General features: G+C 41.1%; 1 protein-coding gene across 2 annotated transcripts in view; it reads left to right on the forward strand.

Moving 5' to 3' along the window:
• The window catches only part of LOC311299266 (prolyl endopeptidase), a 28,339-nt gene extending 6,647 nt beyond the window's left edge, over positions 1-21,692 (forward strand). The window contains exons 5-16 of one of the 2 annotated variants that reach the window (XM_084422750.1): positions 1,344-1,553; positions 3,296-3,417; positions 3,550-3,655; positions 8,731-8,922; positions 9,860-10,057; positions 13,130-13,233; positions 13,775-13,911; positions 14,017-14,111; positions 15,643-15,774; positions 19,364-19,520; positions 19,842-20,170; positions 20,987-21,692. In XM_084422750.1, coding sequence (XP_084278876.1) covers positions 1,344-1,553; positions 3,296-3,417; positions 3,550-3,655; positions 8,731-8,922; positions 9,860-10,057; positions 13,130-13,233; positions 13,775-13,911; positions 14,017-14,111; positions 15,643-15,774; positions 19,364-19,520; positions 19,842-20,136 — 1,748 coding nt within the window. In that variant the 3' untranslated portion in view covers positions 20,137-20,170; positions 20,987-21,692. Of the gene's footprint in view, positions 1-1,343; positions 1,554-3,295; positions 3,418-3,549; positions 3,656-8,730; positions 8,923-9,859; positions 10,058-13,129; positions 13,234-13,774; positions 13,912-14,016; positions 14,112-15,642; positions 15,775-19,363; positions 19,521-19,841; positions 20,171-20,973 lie in introns of both variants that reach the window. The other variant, XM_084422749.1, reaches the window with a different exon arrangement.
• The last annotated feature ends 808 nt before the right edge of the window (positions 21,693-22,500 follow it).

Genomic DNA, 22,500 nt, shown 5'->3' on the forward strand with positions numbered 1-22,500 from the left:
TTAAGCATTTTTATTCTGTAAATAAAAACAGATTATTAAATAATTGAGTTCATAAAAATATACTAATTAAAATGAAAGAATATAGACTTATATAAATTTGGTTTCTATGAATGCACTCATGTTCAAAAGTTTGGGTTCGGCTGAGAAAGCTGGAATTTATTTGATCAAAAATACAGTAAAAACAGTGAAATATTATTCCAGTGTAAATCATCTGTTCTCTATGTGAATATACAGTAAAGTGTCATTTATTCCTGTGATCAAAGCTGAATGTTCAGCATCATTACTCCAGTCTTCAGTGTCACATGATCCTTCACACATCACTCTAATATGATGATCTGATGATCAAGAAACATTTATGATTATTATCAGTGTTGGAAACTGTTCATATTTTTGTGGTTTTTCAGGATTCTTTGATGAACAGAAACTTCAAAAGAACAGCATTTTTTTTTACATAGAATCTTTTCTGACGTCTTTACTGTCACTTTTAATTAATTAATTTAGTCCTTGATGAATATAAGTATTAATTTCTTTAAAATAAAAAGAAACAAAAAAACCCTAATGACCCCAAACTTTTGAACGGTTGTGTAAATACATTAATAAATGAATATGCAAAAAGCAATTATACTAATAAAAAAAAAAAAACTGACATTTAAAACATTCCATACACAAAACTGGAGTTTTTCTGAGATGCATTGAATTATGCAAATCACAGCCTGACTGTATATCTCTGCATTTATGCATTTCTCTTTCAACATGGTAGTTTTCAGGCCATCTGATATTCTGTCTGCAGAAACACATTAAAGCAGATTATTTGCATATTATGTGAAACTGGACTACTTTCCCTCATGGGTAATTCCTGCAGTCTCACTTGTAGTGTTTGAGGAACCGGTTCTGAGCCCTGAGGGATCTTCAGGAAAATACACAGCTGGAATGTTTGCACATTCACACATGGAATCAAATTAATTAAACTGTGTATGTACACATTTTCATGACTGTAAACCGGACTGACAAGAACTCTTATCTTCCACTCCTTGCTCTCTGAGGTTTATTTTATAGCAAAAGCTTCAATCAAACTATTAAAACTGACAGTTTTGCTCTGAAATGTGACCACAAAACCAGTCACATGGGTCAACTTTTTTAAATTGATATTTATACATCATCTGGAAGCTGAATAAATAAGCTTTCCGTTGATGTAGGGTTTGTTAGGATAGGACAATATTTGGATAAACTATTTGAAAATCTGGAATCTGAGGTAAAAAAATAAAAGAACTCTTTTGACTTAAATGATCATATCTGGATCTGAACTTGTTGCTCATGTGTCCTCTCGGGTTGTGTGTGTGCAGTGGGTCGCCTGTCCGAGGAATGTGAGTATTTTGCGTACGGTCTGAGCAGCGCCGGCTCGGATTGGGTGACGATCCGGTTCCTGAGGGCCGACGACCGGGTCGATCTGCCCGATGTTCTGGAGCGAGTGAAGTTCAGTTGCCTGGCCTGGACACACGACGCCAAGGGAATCTTCTACAACTGCTACCCTCGACAGGACGGCAAAGCTGACGGTACGACTCTACGATTAGGCAATATACACAACAGTCTTCAAGTGCTGGTTCAGTCCTGATGCTCAGTCCCTGTGAAGGCCTCTTCACCTCTGTACAGATGAAACCTGATCCCAGTTCACATTGATACGCGGAAGCGACAACATATTCTGTATTATGAATTTTTAAGGCCAGACAAGTAAATGTTGAGGTCAATTTGTAAAGAAAGACTATACGCCTGCAGACATTATAAATGTATATTCAAACACGCGTATCTATAGACTGAACACGTGATACACATGTGCACGCCGTCAGCGTTTTCACAGATTCACGATTTTGAAGTTTGCGCAGAGATGATCACGCTTTTCAAAATGTTTAAATGCTTGATCCTCTTTCAAGGTTTGTGTTCTCGAGCTCCAAACACTGTCGTCGTGCAAATGAGCGTCCAGAACACATTAAAAGTTTCTGTTTTCTGTGAGAACGGTGTGTGTTAGCGGCCCCTAAGTTAATAACTAATGATCTTTACAACGGAAGTGAATCAATCAAAACTAACTTTATCTGGACAATAACTTTATTCTAGATCTGCTGTAAAGCCTAAACACTCTCTGTTACTGTAATCTCCTATTATCACTGTAAAGCTGCTGTGAAACAGTGTGTATTGTTAAAGCGCTGTATAAATGAAGGAGACATAACTACACGGCTTTCCTTCTTCACTGACATCACTTACAGTCAAACCAAAATGTATCCACTCACACACCTTCAACATTCCTCACATCATCACAGTTTATTCGCTATAGTTTAGAAAATGGTAAAATAATATGAGCAGAACTCAGAGTTATGAACTCAGCTGATATTTGACTGGTTTTGTCCGTCCTTCTGTTAGACTGTCTCACACATGAATTATGTTGAATATCTGTCAGCTGTTAAATTTAACTACACAATTAGATAATACCAGTTTAGCTCAACCATTCACCAAGCAATGCTTCACTGTGTTCAGTCTGTGTGTAAAAAGAGCATTAGCAATTAAAGAAGAAACACTTCAGCAAAACATGATCAGCTCAAAGTGTCCCAATCAGTTTTGGTCTCAAATGTGTATAAATGTCACTGGTAGTCGCTGGATGAAGAGTTATTGGGTATAATATGTCGTTTACTTTATTTTGCTCTCCTCACTCACATAAATTAACTATAGTGTCCTGATCACACTAGTAAACAAAATATTACAAAATTATATCTGGTGTCTGAATAATTTTTGGTTTGACTGTATACACTGCAAAGTTATTACTGTCTTCCTCAGTGTTTCTGTCACAAATATCTCAACATTCTTAAATAAAGAGACATTTACTGGAGAATCAAAATGACTGAACATATTAAGTCTTGGTTTCTGAAACAAGATCATGAAAATGAAGTGAGTTTGAGCTTAAAACAAGAACACATATCAGTCTGTGGAGTCAGAAAAATAAACTTCATTCAAAGGGGAAACAAGATTATTTTTATTACCTTGTCAGCAGAGATTTTTTCTTGTTTTAAGCAAAATCTCACTTTTATTATCTTGTGTCATTTTGCTTCTATCTTGATTTAAGAATGTTGAGGTATTTGTACTGGAAAACAAGACAGAAACACTGAGGAAGAAAATACTTTTTGTGTTGGTCTGGTTCCAGTGTGGTACAGTATGTGCAACGCCCACCTTTCACAATCCAGACACTTTGTTTTACAATATGCCAGTAAAAAACAGCCCTTCACGTTGGCTTGTGTTATTTCCATCCTAGGCACTGAGACCACAACAAACCTAAACCAGAAACTGTACTACCACGTCATCGGCACGAGCCAATCAGAAGACGTCCTGGTGGCAGAATTTCCTGAAAACCCAAAATGGCACAGTAGCCTTACCGTAAGTGGACTGCTAATTTACACAAAACCCACTATTGAGGAAGATTACATGATGCAACTTGCCCCCACGTTTCACACAACACCTGTTCTCTTGTTTCGTGTGATTCTCTTTGCTCTTGTTGCTGCTGTTTAGGTCTCTGATGACGGCAGGTTTGCAGTGCTGTCCATCACTGAGGGCTGTGAGCCGGTCAACCGTCTGTGGTACTGTGACCTGAACAAGCTTCCCAACGGGATCACAGGTCAGAATACTGGGGTCACAGGTCAGAATACTGGGACACAGGTCAGAATACTGGGGTCACAGGTCAGAATACTGGGGTCACAGGTCAGAATACTGGGGTCACAGGTCAGAATACTGGGGTCACAGGTCAGAATACTGGGACACAGGTCAGAATACTGGGGTCACAGGTCAGAATACTGGGGTCACAGGTCAGAATACTGGGACACAGGTCAGAATACTGGGGTCACAGGTCAGAATACTGGGGTCACAGGTCAGAATACTGAGGTCACAGGTCAGAATACTGGGGTCACAGGTCAGAATACTGGGATCACAGGTCAGAATATTGGGGTCACAGGTCAGAATACTGGGGTCACAGGTCAGAATACTGGGGTCACAGGTCAGAATACTGGGGTCACAGGTCAGAATACTGGGGTCACAGGTCAGAATACTGGGGTCACAGGTCAGAATACTGGGGTCACAGGTCAGAATACTGGGACACAGGTCAGAATACTGGGGTCACAGGTCAGAATACTGGGGTCACAGGTCAGAATACTGGGGTCACAGGTCAGAATACTGGGGTCACAGGTCAGAATACTGGGACACAGGTCAGAATACTGGGGTCACAGGTCAGAATACTGAGGTCACAGGTCAGAATACTGGGACACAGGTTAGAATACTGGGGTCACAGGTCAGAATACTGTGGTCACAGGTCAGAATACTGAGGTCACAGGTCAGAATACTGGGACACAGGTTAGAATACTGGGGTCACAGGTCAGAATACTGGGACACAGGTCAGAATACTGGGACACAGGTCAGAATACTGGGGTCACAGGTCAGAATACTGGGACACAGGTCAGAATACTGGGATCACAGGTCAGAATACTGGGGTCACAGGTCAGAATACTGGAGTCACAGGTCAGAATACTGGGATCACAGGTCAGAATACTGGGACACAGGTCAGAATACTGGGATCACAGGTCAGAATACTGGGATCACAGGTCAGAATACTGGGATCACAGGTCAGAATACTGGGATCACAGGTCAGAATACTGGGATCACAGGTCAGAATACTGGGATCACAGGTCAGAATACTGGGGTCACAGGTCAGAATACTGGGGTCACAGGTCAGAATACTGGGACACAGGTCAGAATACTGAGGTCACAGGTCAGAATACTGGGACACAGGTCAGAATACTGGGGTCACAGGTCAGAATACTGGGGTCACAGGTCAGAATACTGGGACACAGGTCAGAATACTGGGATCACAGGTCAGAATACTGGGATCACAGGTCAGAATACTGGGACACAGGTCAGAATACTGGGATCACAGGTCAGAATACTGGGACACAGGTCAGAATACTGGGATCACAGGTCAGAATACTGGGGTCACAGGTCAGAATACTGGGGTCACAGGTCAGAATACTGGGGTCACAGGTCAGAATACTGGGACACAGGTCAGAATACTGAGGTCACAGGTCAGAATACTGGGACACAGGTCAGAATACTGGGGTCACAGGTCAGAATACTGGGACACAGGTCAGAATACTGGGACACAGGTCAGAATACTGGGGTCACAGGTCAGAATACTGGGGTCACAGGTCAGAATACTGGGACACAGGTCAGAATACTGGGGTCACAGGTCAGAATACTGGGGTCACGGGTCAGAATACTGGGACACAGGTCAGAATACTGGGGTCACAGGTCAGAATACTGGGGTCACAGGTCAGAATACTGGGACACAGGTCAGAATACTGAGGTCACAGGTCAGAATACTGGGGTCACAGGTCAGAATACTGGGACACAGGTCAGAATACTGAGGTCACAGGTCAGAATACTGGGACACAGGTCAGAATACTGGGGTCACAGGTCAGAATACTGGGGTCACAGGTCAGAATACTGGGACACAGGTCAGAATACTGGGGTCACAGGTCAGAATACTGGGGTCACAGGTCAGAATACTGGGACACAGGTCAGAATACTGAGGTCACAGGTCAGAATACTGGGACACAGGTCAGAATACTGGGGTCACAGGTCAGAATACTGGGGTCACGGGTCAGAATACTGGGACACAGGTCAGAATACTGGGGTCACAGGTCAGAATACTGGGACACAGGTCAGAATACTGGGGTCACAGGTCAGAATACTGGAGTCACAGGTCAGAATACTGGGATCACAGGTCAGAATACTGGGACACAGGTCAGAATACTGGGATCACAGGTCAGAATACTGAGGTCACAGGTCAGAATACTGGGACACAGGTCAGAATACTGGGATCACAGGTCAGAATACTGGGATCACAGGTCAGAATACTGGGACACAGGTCAGAATACTGGGATCACAGGTCAGAATACTGGGACACAGGTCAGAATACTGGGATCACAGGTCAGAATACTGGGATCACAGGTCAGAATACTGGGGTCACAGGTCAGAATACTGGGGTCACAGGTCAGAATACTGGGACACAGGTCAGAATACTGAGGTCACAGGTCAGAATACTGGGACACAGGTCAGAATACTGGGGTCACAGGTCAGAATACTGGGGTCACAGGTCAGAATACTGGGACACAGGTCAGAATACTGGGGTCACAGGTCAGAATACTGGGGTCACAGGTCAGAATACTGGGGTCACAGGTCAGAATACTGGGACACAGGTCAGAATACTGGGGTCACAGGTCAGAATACTGGGACACAGGTCAGAATACTGGGGTCACAGGTCAGAATACTGGGGTCACGGGTCAGAATACTGGGACACAGGTCGGAATACTGGGGTCACAGGTCAGAATACTGGGGTCACAGGTCAGAATACTGGGACACAGGTCAGAATACTGAGGTCACAGGTCAGAATACTGGGGACACAGGTCAGAATACTGGGGTCACAGGTCAGAATACTGGGACACAGGTCAGAATACTGGGGACACAGGTCAGAATACTGGGGACACAGGTCAGAATACTGGGGTCACAGGTCAGAATACTGGGGTCACAGGTCAGAATACTGGGGACACAGGTCAGAATACTGGGGTCACAGGTCAGAATACTGGGGACACAGGTCAGAATACTGGGGTCACAGGTCAGAATACTGGGGTCACAGGTCAGAATACTGGGACACAGGTCAGAATACTGGGGTCACAGGTCAGGATACTGGGGTCACAGGTCAGGATACCGGGATGACAGGTCAGGATACTGGGATCACAGGTCAGAATACTGGGACACAGGTCAGAATACTGGGACACAGGTCAGAATATTGGGGTCACAGGTCAGAATACTGGGGTCACAGGTCAGAATACTGGGTCATGTATGTGTGCTGTGTGTATGTATCTATGATTGTGTGTATGTATGCATGTATGTATGTGTGTATGTATGTATGTTATGTATATATGTATGTATTTATGCATGTATGTGTATACAGTGCCCTCCACAATTATTGGCACCCCTGTTTAAGATGTGGTCGTGGACTTCTAAAAATTCTCCTTTTTTTTTAAACATCATAGAGCCCAAATGCAAAAAAAGAGAAAAATCCAACCTTTCATTAAGTACATTAAGTACATTACTTTGGTGGTAAAAAAACAACAACACACATTTAGAAGAAAAAAAAACCTTGAAATCATGTGTCCCACAATTATTGGCACCCCTGATGTTAATACTTTGTACAACCCCCTTTTGCCAACAAGACAGCACTTAATCTCCTCCTAGAACATTTCATAAGATTGGAGAACACAGAGAGAGGGATCTTTGACCATTCTTCTTTGCACAATCTTTCTAGATCATCCAGTGTCCTGGGTCCTCTCTTATGCACTCTCCTCTTTAGCTCGCCCCACAGGTTTTCGATTGGGTTGAGGTCTGGGGACTGAGATGGCCATGGGAGGACCTTGAGTTTGTGACTGCTGAACCATTTTTGTGTAGATTTTGCTACATGTTTTGGATCATTATCCTGCTGAAAGACCCAATGATGACCCATCTTCAGCTTTCTGGCAGAGGCCATCAGGTTTTTATTTAAAATGTCCTGGTAGTTCAAAGCGTTCATAATGCCATGCACCCTAACAAGGTTCCCAGGGCCTTTGGAAGAGAAACAGGCCCACAGCATCACAGATCCTCCACCATACTTCATGGTGGGCATGAGGTGCTTTTCGGCATACTCATCTTTTGTTTTACGCCAGACCCACTTAGAGTGTTTGTTGCCAAAAAGCTCAATCTTAGTCTCATCTGACCAAAGCACACGATCCCAGTTGAAGTCCCAGTGCCGCTTAGCAAACTCCAGACGTTTACGTTTGTGTGTGTTAGTGAGAAAAGGCTTTTTCCTTGCATGCCTCCCAAACAGCTTGTTGGCATGTAGAGAGCGTCTGATGGTTGTTTTGGAGACTTTGTGACCCCAAGATGCCACTCTTTGATGCAATTCTGTGACAGTGAGCTTAGGACTTTTTTTTTACTTCTCTTACCATCCTCCTCACTGTGCATTGTGGCAAGATAAACTTGGGACCTCTTCCAGCCTTGTTTGTCACTGTTCCAGTTGTTTTAAACATCTTAATGATTCCTCTGACTGTAGATACGGGCAAGTTAAGGCGAGTGGCTATTTTCTTGTAGCCATTGCCTGACTTATGAAGGTCGACACACATCTGCCTTACTTGAATGGTGTGTTCTCTTGTCTTTGCCATGTTGACAAATGGGTAAGAGAATTAGGCCTCTGTGTCACGTCATATTTATACCCCAGGGAAACAGGAAGTCATGAATTACTAATTAAAAGTTCCTAGATACCCTGACCAACTTTAGCAACTACAGAAAAATATATATAAAAAAAAAAATCAATTAAATTTTTCAGCGGAATTGTTAGGGGTGCCAATAATTGTGGGACACATGATTTCAAGGTTTTTTTTTTCTATATGTGTGATTTTTTTTTACCACCAAAGTAATGTACTTAATGTACTTAATGAAAGGTTGGATTTTTCTCTTTTTTTTGCATTTGGGCTCTATGTTGTTTAAAAAAAAAAGGAGAATTTTTAGAAGTCCACGACCACATCTTAAACAGGGGTGCCAATAATTGTGGAGGGCACTGTATATATATATACAGTATATTATAAGATATATATTACGCTGTTATTGAAGGTTTGCTGCCGTGGGTGAAGTTAGTGGACACGTTTGAAGCGCAGTACACGTACATCACCAACGAGGGCACTGTCTTCACTCTACGCACCAACCTGGAGGCTCCTCGTTACCGCCTCATTACCATAGACCTGCAGAAACCAGAGCAGGAGCACTGGAAAACACTCATTCCCCAGCATGAGAAGGACGTCCTGGGTAAGAGAACATCTGGAGAACCCCTACAAATATCCAGAAAAATAAGGATAAAGGTAGTCGAAACATGGGGTTGATGTTAGACAGCTGCTAACACTTTACAGTAAGGTTCATTAGTTAACAAATGCATTAACTAACATGAACCAACAATGAGCAATACATTTGTTACAGTATTTATTAATATTTGTTAATAAAAATACAGCTGTTCATTGTTCATGTTAGTTCACAGTGCATTAACTAATGTTAACAAATACAAGCTTTGATTTTAACAATGTATTAGTAAATGTTGAAATTAATTATTAACTATGATTAATAAATGCTGAAGTATTGTTAGTTTTTAGTTAATGTTAACTAAGGGAGTTAACTAATGTTAACTAATAGACCTTTTTGTAAAGTGTTAGCCAACATTCACAGTGAAGAACCAGTCGTGTGATGATTTGATGATACATGATGATGTGGAAAATCTTTTGCTTTTCTTTTCTTTTTGGAGAGGCCAGTTTTTACACGGAATATTTTTATTAAGGTAGTTTTATTTGGTAAACTTCTGTTAAGACACATACTCTCTATTCTTCATTACAAAATCTATTAAACATTTCCTGTTATTACTCTGGAATAAATACAATTCACAACTAATTAAAGGGTAAAACAATTTTTTAAGAATTATTCTGGCCAACAGAAACTATAATTAATAAATTATATCAAATTAAAACTAATAAAACACGTGACAAAGTGACATGTTAAAGATTATTTTGGAAACTATTTTCTTAGTATTTAGCATTAGTCAACATATTTGTGTGAAACTGTCACAAGCCTACACACACACACACACACACACACACACACACACACACGCTTCCTCTTCACCCACACTATCATTAACTCATTTCCAATAAAAACGAAAGAGCTGCAGAACGACAGTGTGTGTGTATCCGGTGCGCAGGGTTCGTGGAGTGTGTGAACCAGCGCTTCCTGCTGGTGAATTATGTGCATGACGTGAAGGACATCTTACAGCTGTATGAACTAGAGTCGGGGAAACTGATCCGAGACCTGCCGTTAGATGTGGGAACTGTCGTCGGTCTGAGCTGCAAGAAGAAACACGCTGACTTCTTCTACAAGTTCACCTCGTTCACTACACCGGGTAAAGTACACTAACACATCTACTACATGTTCACCTCATTCACTACACCGGGTTAAGTGCACTAAAACATCTACTACATGTTCACCTCGTTCACTACACCGGGTAAAGTGCACTAAAACATCTACTACATGTTCACCTCGTTCACTACACCGGGTTAAGTGCACTAAAACATCTACTACACGTTCACCTCGTTCACTACACCGGGTTAAGTGCACTAACACATCTACTACAAGTTCACCTCGTTCACTACACCGGGTTAAGTGCACTAAAACATCTACTACATGTTCACCTCGTTCACTACACCGGGTAAAGTGCACTAACACATCTACTACATGTTCACCTCGTTCACTACACCTGGTAAAGTGCACTAACACATCTACTACATGTTCACCTCGTTCACTACACCGGGTTAAGTGCACTAACACATCTACTACATGTTCACCTCGTTCACTACACCGGGTTAAGTGCACTAACACATCTACTACATGTTCACCTCGTTCACTACACCGGGTAAAGTGCACTAACACATCTACTACAAGTTCACCTCGTTCACTACACCGGGTTAAGTGCACTAACACATCTACTACATGTTCACCTCGTTCACTACACCGGGTAAAGTGCACTAACACATCTTCTACAAGTTCACCTCGTTCACTACACCGGGTAAAGTGCACTAACACATCTTCTACAAGTTCACCTCGTTCACTACACCGGGTAAAGTGCACTAACACATCTACTACATGTTCACCTCGTTCACTACACCGGGTAAAGTGCACTAACACATCTACTACATGTTCACCTCGTTCACTACACCGGGTAAAGTGCACTAACACATCTACTACAAGTTCACCTCGTTCACTACACCGGGTTAAGTGCACTAACACATCCACTACAAGTTCACCTCGTTCACTACACCGGGTTAAGTGCACTAACACATCTACTACATGTTCACCTCGTTCACTACACCGGGTAAAGTGCACTAACACATCCACTACAAGTTCACCTCGTTCACTACACCGGGTAAAGTGCACTAACACATCTACTACATGTTCACCTCGTTCACTACACCGGGTAAAGTGCACTAACACATCTACTACATGTTCACCTCGTTCACTACACCGGGTAAAGTGCACTAACACATCTTCTACATGTTCACCTCGTTCACTACACCGGGTAAAGTGCACTAACACATCTTCTACATGTTCACCTCGTTCACTACACCGGGTAAAGTGCACTAACACATCTACTACATGTTCACCTCGTTCACTACACCGGGTAAAGTGCACTAACACATCTACTACATGTTCACCTCGTTCACTACACCGGGTAAAGTGCACTAACACATCTTCTACAAGTTCACCTCGTTCACTACACCGGGTAAAGTGCACTAACACATCTTCTACATGTTCACCTCGTTCACTACACCGGGTAAAGTGCACTAACACATCTACTACATGTTCACCTCGTTCACTACACCGGGTAAAGTGCACTAACACATCTACTACATGTTCACCTCGTTCACTACACCGGGTAAAGTGCACTAACACATCTACTACATGTTCACCTCGTTCACTACACCGGGTAAAGTGCACTAACACATCTACTACATGTTCACCTCGTTCACTACACCGGGTAAAGTGCACTAAAACATCTACTACATGTTCACCTCGTTCACTACACCGGGTAAAGTGCACTAACACATCTTCTACAAGTTCACCTCGTTCACTACACCGGGTAAAGTGCACTAACACATCTTCTACAAGTTCACCTTGTTCACTACACCGGGTAAAGTGCACTAAAACATCTACTACAAGTTCACCTCGTTCACTACACCGGGTAAAGTACACTAACACATCTACTACAAGTTCACCTCGTTCACTACACCGGGTAAAGTGCACTAAAACATCTTCTACAAGTTCACCTCGTTCACTACACCGGGTAAAGTGCACTAAAACATCTACTACATGTTCACCTCGTTCACTACACCGGGTAAAGTGCACTAACACATCCTCTACATGTTCACCTCGTTCACTACACCGGGTAAAGTGCACTAAAACATCTACTACATGTTCACCTCGTTCACTACACCGGGTAAAGTGCACTAACACATCTACTACATGTTCACCTCGTTCACTACACCGGGTAAAGTGCACTAACACATCTACTACATGTTCACCTCGTTCACTACACCGGGTAAAGTGCACTAACACATCCTTTACATGTTCACCTCGTTCACTACACCGGGTTAAGTTCACTAACACATCCTCTACATGTTCACCTCGTTCACTACACCGGGTAAAGTGCACTAAAACATCTACTACATGTTCACCTCGTTCACTACACCGGGTAAAGTGCACTAACACATCTACTACATGTTCACCTCCTTCACTACACCGGGTAAAGTGCACTAACACATCTACTACATGTTCACCTCGTTCACTACACCGGGTAAAGTGCACTAAACATCTACTACATGTTCACCTCGTTCACTACACCGGGTAAAGTGCACTAAAATGATCAAAACATGTACAAAATATACAAAGTATGTGGAAACTACTGCAGCGGAGAAAACTAGGGATGCACGATATATCGGCTGATATATGATCATTTTTAATGTTATCGTTATTGGCTCAATAAAACATTTTGGCCGATATATTAAAGCCGATAAATAATGCATTATTTCCTTCAGCTGAGACGCTTCAGATGCTGTTCAACATGATGGGTTTGAATTGCTTGAAATATGAGTAGAATCACTTCAAAAAAGAAAATGACTGTTAAGTGCAACATTTGTCATATAGGCTATACATTTATAATAAGAAGAACATCATGATTGTGTGTTTGGGACATGGATAATGGTGAGACTTTTGTTTTTTAAATCAGGCTCTCAAAAATGATTTAAAAACTTTGATTTAGATTTATTGGCCAATATATCGGTTATCGGCTTTCAAATATAAAGAATTATCGGTATCTGCCAAAATGTTCATATCAGTGCATCGCTATAGTAATAACAGTAGTTCACATGGATTTCTGGAGTGAGAAAAGTGTGTTTATTGTGTGTATGTAATCGCTCAGGCATAATCTACCACTGTGACCTGAGTCGGGCCGACCCCGAGCCCACGGTGTTCCGGCAGGTGGAGGTGAAGGGAGTCCAGTCCAGCGACTACCAGACCACTCAGGTCCGTCCCGAACAACTCAGATATACTCTATAATACACCACCTGTCAAGAGTCTCTTCTGCTCACCAAAGCTGCATTTATTTGATCAAAAACAGTGAAATATTATTCCAGTGTAAATCATCTGTTCTCTATGTGAATATACAGTAAAGTGTCATTTATTCCTGTAATCAAAGCTGAATGTTCAGCATCATTACTCCAGTCTTCAGTGTCACATGATCCTTCACACATCACTCTAATATGAGGATCTGATGATCAAGAAACATTTATAATTATTACTAAGTTTAACAAGGATGCATTAAATTGATCAGAAGAGACACTAAATACATTTATAATGTTACAAAAGATTATATTTCAATATTTCAAATAAATACTGTTTTTTACTTTCTATTCATCAAAGAATCCTGAAAAATAAAATAAAATGTATCATGGCATATCATGTATCTGTGTGTGTGTGTATATTCTCTAATTATTGTGAACGTTTGAGCGGTAGTGTAATAATACACAGCTGAATGTGTTTGTGTGTGTGTGTGTGTGTGTTGCAGGTGTTTTACCCCAGTAAAGACGGCACACAGATCCCGATGTTCCTGGTTCACGCGCGCGGCATCGAGAGAGACGGATCTCATCCGGTGTTCCTGTACGGATACGGAGGATTCGAGAACTCAATCCAGCCACACTACAAGTCAGTGTGAAGATCTCTGTGTGTGTTTGACTAAAGTATACAAATACACAAAAATAGCACAATATTTGTGTGTGTGTGTGTGTGTGTGTGTGTGTGTGTGTGCAGTTCTGCATACCTGATGTTCATAAGACACCTGGGTGGGATCCTGGCCGTGGCAAACATCCGAGGAGGAGGAGAGTACGGGCAAACCTGGCACAAAGGTGTGTGTTCAATGTCCGCTTCAAACAAATACATCAATTAGAAATTAATAAAAACAAAAAATAACAATATAAATAATAAACATATGTAAGTAATAAAAAATAAACTAATACATTTATAAATTAAAAATAAACATATAATACATATTCATAAATAAATACAATAATAACAAATAAACATATAAATAAAATATTAATAAATAAAAACAATAATTACAAATAAACATATAAATAATATATTAAATAAATAAATAAATATAATAAAAATATATACATATATAATTAATAAACTAACAAACAAACAAATAAAAGTTGAATGACAGCTGTGGTGGATCTTGAGCTGGATCTGAGGGATTGAAGTGAAACTCTCAGAAGGTTTCTGATGACTGAAAGTGAACTTAATACCAGCTTTCAAAGTGTGTGAAGAGTGTGTGAAGAGTGTGTGAAGAGTGTATCTGAGTCACTTATCTGACAATCTGCTCCTCTGTAGGACTGAAGTACAGAATGACTGTTTGAAACCAAAATGTCAGAACTTGCTCTATAACATTACAATAACAATTAAATATTTAAAAAAAGAATAGAAGTAGTGAACTGTGTCCTGCAGTGCTCACCTAAAAGTAAAATTATAACATCTTAAAAGTTTAAACACTCAATTGTTTTCATATGACCATATATTAAAAAAAAAAAAAAAAAACCATCATATTCATATCTTAATTAAGACATTTAAATGTGGTAATATTGAAGACTACAAACCTTTTCCTTGCATCAAGATTTTATTCACTCTAATTATTTTGTTTATATATTTAAAAACGAAAAAACTAAATTCACTACAATCAAATACCATTAACCTTTTCTGGTTACATTTTTGAGTAAGTATTACTCTGCAAAAAGTTTCTTTCTTCCTCTGTATATTTGTCTTGTTATCAAGATATCATCTAATTCTAACCCATATTACTGGAGAAGCGAAATTACTGAAGATATTAAGTGTTGTTTTCTGAAGAAAAGAAAATGAAGCGAGTTTGTGGTTCTGAAAAATCATCTTGTTTTCTCTCTTTTCTCTTTTTCTGACTCAGCTGACAGATATGTATTCTTGTTTTAATAAGCACAAACTCGCATTTCCTTCTTCTTCAGAAAACAAGACTTAATATCTTCAGCTATTTTTATTTTCAGTTTATATTTGCTTCTCCAGTAAATGTCTCTTGATTTAAGAATGTTGAGATATTTGTGCTGGAAAACAAGACAGAAACACTGAGGAAGAGCATCATTTTTGCAGTGTGTATTTTTTATTTCAAATTTAAACATGAAATATTTTTCCACATATTTGCAAATAACTCATCTTTCATTTTTTGAGAAATCATATTTCTAAGCCTGTATCTCACACACACTTCAACTCGCAGTTCATACGGGACATTTAAATACAGTCTAATATGACCTCATGACAACTTCAGTAGAAGTGGCACAGTTTACCCCACCCCCCTCTCCCATGTGCATCTTTGACCTCCGGAAGGCTTTAAAGAAAGGCTTTTGATTTCAGCTGGCACTCTTGGGAACAAGCAGAACTGTTTCGATGACTTCCAGTGTGCAGCCGAGTACCTGATCCGAGAGGGATTCACCAGAGCCGACCGGATCACCATCAACGGAGCCTCGAACGGTGGCCTTCTCGTGGGTGAGTGTGAGGAAACACACAGTCAGGGTTAGAAATAAACACTCGCCACATGTGGGTTAAAATCAGCTGTGGCGAGAAACGCTGTCAAATCACGAGGCAATTAGGCGTTACTTATTACGTTTACTCGCTTTGCTGGGGAAGTTTGTGTAAGCCAAATCTGCACAGATTCTAGCGCAAAAACGTATGAGTCATCATGATATATTAAATACAGCGCATTGCACAGAATCTGCTCATATCTTTCACATCTATCAATACATGAACACACACGTCAATACACAACAAACAACGGCGCGCTTGTTCATTTGCACTGAAGCAATAGCGAAGATTAAAAAGCATTTGGTGAACAGAAAAGACATTGTTATTTTCCAACATCTACATTTTTTGATGTTCTTTGTACTGTATTGATCTGTCCAACTAAAACACATTTATGGTGAAAAGGATGAGAATGAAAGAAGAAGGGAGGAGATGCTGGATGACAGGATTTTGTTTGAATAAGAAATGAATGTATGAAATCCAAATTTTATAATATATATATATATATATAAAAATAAGAAGAAAAAAAGAGAAATAAACCACATTAACTATGTCACAGCTATATATATATAAGCAAGCAAGCTGTCACAAGCTGTAACGTAGTTAATCTGGTTTATTTCTTTTTTTAATCTTTCTCATTTTTAGCTAGTTGAAGTTCTGAATGGCCAGTAACTTTAGTAGCCAAATTGGCCGGTGAGTGGAAAAGTTAATTTCAAACCTGGACACAATCATCTCCAGCTAATGAAGAACACAACCGATCCGACTCGACAGCCTCACACACTCGTCTTCTTCGCACATGGTTAAATCAGAGTCGTGCTGTAATGGAGACGTATGGCTGTGCAGCTGTGCGGATCTAATGGTGTGTGTGTGTGTGTTGTGTGCCGTTACTCACAGCGAGCTCTTCTGCTGAGTAAACATGACATTAACACTCAGAGCTGCTCACTCTTCACTCTCATTAAACAGCAGATTTAGCAGGAGTCGCCGTCGTTAGATGAGCAGAAGCTGCCAGAGCAAATACTGTTTCAATCTCTGTCTTATTCAAAGCAGAGAGAGAGAGAGAGAGAGAGAGAGAGAGAGAGAGACATGACCGAGTCTGTGTGGTTATTGAGTATATGGGGATCGTGTGGTTATTGGGTATATGGGGATCGTGTGGTTATTGGGTATATGGGGATCGTGTGGTTATTGAGTATATGGGGATCGTGTGGTTATTGGGTATATGGGGATCGTGTGGTTATTGAGTGTATGGGGATCGTGTGGTTATCGGGTATATGGGGATCGTGTGGTTATTGAGTGTATGGGGATCGTGTGGTTATTGGGTATATGGGGAGTGTATGGGGATCGTGTGGTTATTGAGTGTATGGGGATCGTGTGGTTATTGAGTGTATGGGGATCGTGTGGTTATTGGGCGTATGGGGATCGTGTGGTTATTGGGCGTATGGGGATCGTGTGGTTATTGGGCGTATGGGGATCGTGTGGTTATTGAGTGTATGGGGATCGTGTGGTTATTGGGCGTATGGGGATCGTGTGGTTATTGGGCGTATGGGGATCGTGTGGTTATTGAGTGTATGGGGATCGTGTGGTTATTGAGTGTATGGGGATCGTGTGGTTATTGAGTGTATGGGGATCGTGTGGTTATTGAGTGTATGGGGATCGTGTGGTTATTGAGTGTATGGGGATCGTGTGGTTATTGAGTGTATGGGGATCGTGTGGTTATTGGGTATATGGGGATCGTGTTGTTATTGGGTATATGGGGATCGTGTGGTTATTGGGTATATGGGGATCGTGTGGTTATTGAGTGTATGGGGATCGTGTGGTTATTGGGTATATGGGGATCGTGTGGTTATTGGGTATATGGGGATCGTGTGGTTATTGAGTGTATGGGGATCGTGTGGTTATTGGGTATATGGGGATCGTGTGGTTATTGAGTGTATGGGGATCGTGTGGTTATTGGGTATATGGGGAGTGTATGGGGATCGTGTGGTTATTGAGTGTATGGGGATCGTGTGGTTATTGAGTGTATGGGGATCGTGTGGTTATTGGGCGTATGGGGATCGTGTGGTTATTGGGCGTATGGGGATCGTGTGGTTATTGGGCGTATGGGGATCGTGTGGTTATTGAGTGTATGGGGATCGTGTGGTTATTGGGCGTATGGGGATCGTGTGGTTATTGAGTGTATGGGGATCGTGTGGTTATTGAGTGTATGGGGATTGTGTGGTTATTGAGTGTATGGGGATCGTGTGGTTATTGAGTGTATGGGGATCGTGTGGTTATTGAGTGTATGGGGATCGTGTGGTTATTGGGCGTATGGGGATCGTGTGGTTATTCGGCGTATGGGGATCGTGTGGTTATTGGGCGTATGGGGATCGTGTGGTTATTGAGTGTATGGGGATCGTGTGGTTATTGGGCGTATGGGGATCGTGTGGTTATTGGGCGTATGGGGATCGTGTGGTTATTGGGCGTATGGGGATTGTGTGGTTATTCAGCGTATGGGGATCGTGTGGTTATTGGGCGTATGGGGATTGTGTGGTTATTGAGTATATGGGTGATGTAGCAAATGCAGGAAAACAGAAAGGCACTACATTTGGGCATTCAGGGTTTTCACAAGTAACAGTTTCGGTATTCAGTGTTCAGCTCAGTTTAACAACTAACAAATTTCATTCCGCAAAAATTTCGCAAATTTTCCCCCAAAATTCAGAGTCAAAAAATCTGCTGCTTCCACCTACGCCTGGTTGTGGGTTACTAGTGTGTGAGTGAGTAAGTGAGTGAGTGTGTGTATGTGAGGAGACAATCAGAACAAGATGTGTGTGTGTGTAGGCGGTGCACCGGTTTGAAAACAGTGGCGGTGAATAAATTACTAAGAATTAGAAAAATCCTCTTTACTGTGAATGTGTTAGCTAGGTTAGTGTGTGTGTGCCGATCCAGGCGTTTAGTCACAGTATAGAAACGTGGCCTTTAAAGATGTGAGGTGTGTCAAATCGGGCTGTTCTATCTGAGTAATCCACACAGTGAAGCCCACTCATTTAAGTGCAGGTGTGTGAGTCAGTGTAAATGCGGTAAATTCTGGTAAACGCGGAGTGTGTTTGGCCATTTCATACAGTGGGAGAAGAGTGATCTGTGCTGTTTGTGTTTCAGGAGTGTGTGTGTGTGTGTGTGTGTGTGTGTGTGTGTGTGAACCAGCGGCCCGTGTGCTGTTTGTGTTTCAGGAGTGTGTGTGTGAACCAGCGGCCCGTGTGCTGTTTGTGTTTCAGGAGTGTGTGTGTGTGTGAATCAGCGGCCCGTGTGCTGTTTGTGTTTCAGGAGTGTGTGTGTGTGTGTGAACCAGCGGCCCGTGTGCTGTTTGTGTTTCAGGAGTGTGTGTGTGAACCAGCGGCCCGTGTGCTGTTTGTGTTTCAGGAGTGTGTGTGTGAACCAGCGGCCCGTGTGCTGTTTGTGTTTCAGGAGTGTGTGTGTGTGAACCAGCGGGCCGTGTGCTGTTTGTGTTTCAGGAGTGTGTGAACCAGCGGCCTGTACAGTGGGAGAAGAGTGATGTGTGTTTTCCTCTGTGTGTGTGTTCCAGGCGCGTGTGTGAACCAGCGGCCCGATCTCTTCGGCTGTGCCGTCGCTGAGGTCGGGGTCATGGACATGCTCAAGTTTCACAGGTTCACCATCGGTCACGCCTGGACCACCGACTACGGCTGTGCGGACGATCCGGAGCAGTTTCAGTGGCTCATCAAGTAGGGCTTCCGGTCTTCTGGACATCTATAACACTATAACCAACAAGTAGTTGTAAAATAAAACAAATAAAATAATAGTCAAGTCAAGTCTCCGTCATTTATACAGCGCTTTAACAATACAGATGTTCCACAGCAGCTTTACAGTGATAACAGGAGATTACAGTAACAGAGAGTGTTTGGGCTTTACAGCAGATCTAGAATAAAGTTATGGTCCAGATAAAGTTAGTTTTGATTGATTCACTTCCATCGCAACAGAAACTTTGAATGTGTTCTGGCCAGTTTCTTTGAATACTTAACATGAGTGTGATGTTTCCGGCACAGGTACTCTCCTCTCCACAACCTCCCTCAGGCTCCTGGAGCCGGCGGCCCGTATCCCGCGATGCTGTTGCTGACGGCGGATCACGATGACCGCGTGGTTCCTCTACACACACTGAAGTACGCGGCGGCTCTCCAGCACGGCGTGGGCCGAAGCCCGGCTCAGAAACAGCCACTGATGGTGCGAGTCGACACACGCAGCGGACACGGGTCCGGCAAACCCACCGCTAAAGCCATCCTGGAGGACACACACGTCTTCTCCTTCATAGCGCACACACTGGGACTCGCCTGGAGAGAGTGAGAAGAGGAACACACTTACGATTTTTAATTAAGAAGTCTCTTCTGCTCACCAAGGCTGCATTTATTAAAAAAAAACAGTAAAACAGTGAAATATTATTCCAGTGTAAATCATCTGTTCTCTATGTGAATATACAGTAAAGTGTAATTTATTCCTGTGATCAAAGCTGAATTTTCAGCATCATTACTCCAGTCTTCAGTGTCACATGATCCTTCACACATCACTCTAATATGATGATTTGATGATCAAGAAACATTTATGATTATTATCAGTGTTGAAAACAGTTATTTTTATTTTTATTTGAGGATGCTTTGATGAATATAAAGTTCAATAGAACAGCATTTATCTGAAATAGAAGCTTTTGTAACATTAAACACTACCCTTCAAAAGTTTGGGATCAGTAAGTATTTTTATTTAAGTTTTTGGAGGAAAGAAATAAAAGAAATCAATACTTTTACTCAAGGATTAATTCAATCAAAAATCAAAAGTGATCAAAAGTTACAGTAAAGACATTTATAATGTGACGAGATTCTATTTCAAATAAATGCTGTTCTTTTGAACTTTATATTCATCAAATAATCTTGTACACAAAAAAAGTTTTCTACATTGATATTAATAATTAATGTTTCCTGATCATCAAATCCTCATATTAGAGTGATGTGTGAAGGATCATGTGACACTGAAGACTGGAGTAATGATGCTGAACATTCAGCTTTGATCACAGGAATAAATTACACTTTTTAAAATATATTAAAATAGAAAAGTTATTTTAAATTGTCATAATATTTAACAATATTAATGTTTTTTTTTGTTGATGTATTTTTAATCAAATAAACACAGCCTTGGTGAGCAGAAGAGACTCTTTTAAAATCATTAAAAATCTTCCCGATCTGAAACTTTAGGCTGGTAGTGTCGACACAACTTATCTCGTGATTTCTAAAGATATCATCTCTATTAGAGAGAAACCGAGAGTTTCTGTTAGAAAAAAAGGTTCTTGACTCAATTTGAAAGAACTCTACTGCAAAATGATGGCATAATACTTTCATGTTTAACAGGTTATTTCAGCTCATGAGCAGTTTAATTCATTAAAACTAAATCCATAATATGATCCATGACAGGTTTCTTTCCAGCCTCTTATGAAGACTTCATGACACAAACTCTGAATCAACACGCACAAATGCTAAACATTTCTATATCCTAATCATTTGTTAACAAACATGTATTCATGACTTCAATGAGCTCATCGTTTCTGCCTTAAACTGATCCATTGTTTAAATGAATACATTATTAGCTATTCTCTGAAATCCATAACTTTGACAGTGACCTCTGATTGCAGATAACAGTAGACATACATTTTCTGTAAAGCTGGTTTGAAACAATATGTGTTGTGAAAAGCGCTATACACATAAATGTGAACTGAACTGAATTGAATTTAGCACATTTTCAGTTAATGAATGAATGAAGGTATAAAACATGGAAGTTTTGTAACGATTGATTGTTTCAGCACAGCAATGTCCATTAAAGTATGTTTTTTATAACAATAAACTTTTTTTGATCAATCCATGTAGGCGTTGGATTTTCTTGAATTACAGCCGTCCGATGTTGTGCAATAATTGCAATACCTCAATCAAACACTAGAGGGCAGTAAAGGACTGCAAACCCCGTCATCTGGATTCCACCGGTTCTTCTTCACCTTGGCCAGGCTGGGACACCAGTTTAAACCAGTATAGGTTAGTTTTAGCAGTTTTTCCAGCAAGGCCTATCAAAGACTCTCCCCGTTAAACAGAATGTGTGAACTTGATGAGGAATCGCTTCAGTAAAGTGAAGTTAGTTCAGACCTCAGTGAAACTATCAGAGAAAGTTAAAGCTGCAGTCTGTCATTATGATGATGAAGAGAGCAAAGCTGACCTCAGATCAGTTCTGGATGAAGGACACTGGGGGAAAATACAGAGTAATGCTGAACATTGCATTGTCCATATTACAGACTGACATAATTACAAATGTGATAGTGTGTAATTATAGACCGTTCCACAACATAATTACACACTACTCTGCTTCTGTAATCACACTGGATAGTGCAGAAGTGTAAAGTGTGCCCTACATTTAGGCTAGTGGAGAGACGAACATGAAAAGAAATCAGAAATCAAAAGCAGAGCTCCTCGTGTTCGACTGTAATCTGGGCTAGGCCAAAAGCCCTGAGAATTACTCAGATGAAGCGTGACGAGGCTCTCGACAGATTCCTGATGTTCAAACGAGACTCTCGGCAGAACACGTATTTATATTTAGTTATTTATTCTCATGCATCTGTTGAGATTATTGTAATTCCTTTTCTATGTAAAGCACTTTGAATTACCGTAGTGTATTAAA

Source organism: Rutilus rutilus, assembly GCF_951802725.1.
Source record: "Rutilus rutilus genome assembly, chromosome: 11".
NCBI classification, from domain to species: Eukaryota; Metazoa; Chordata; class Actinopteri; order Cypriniformes; family Leuciscidae; genus Rutilus; species Rutilus rutilus.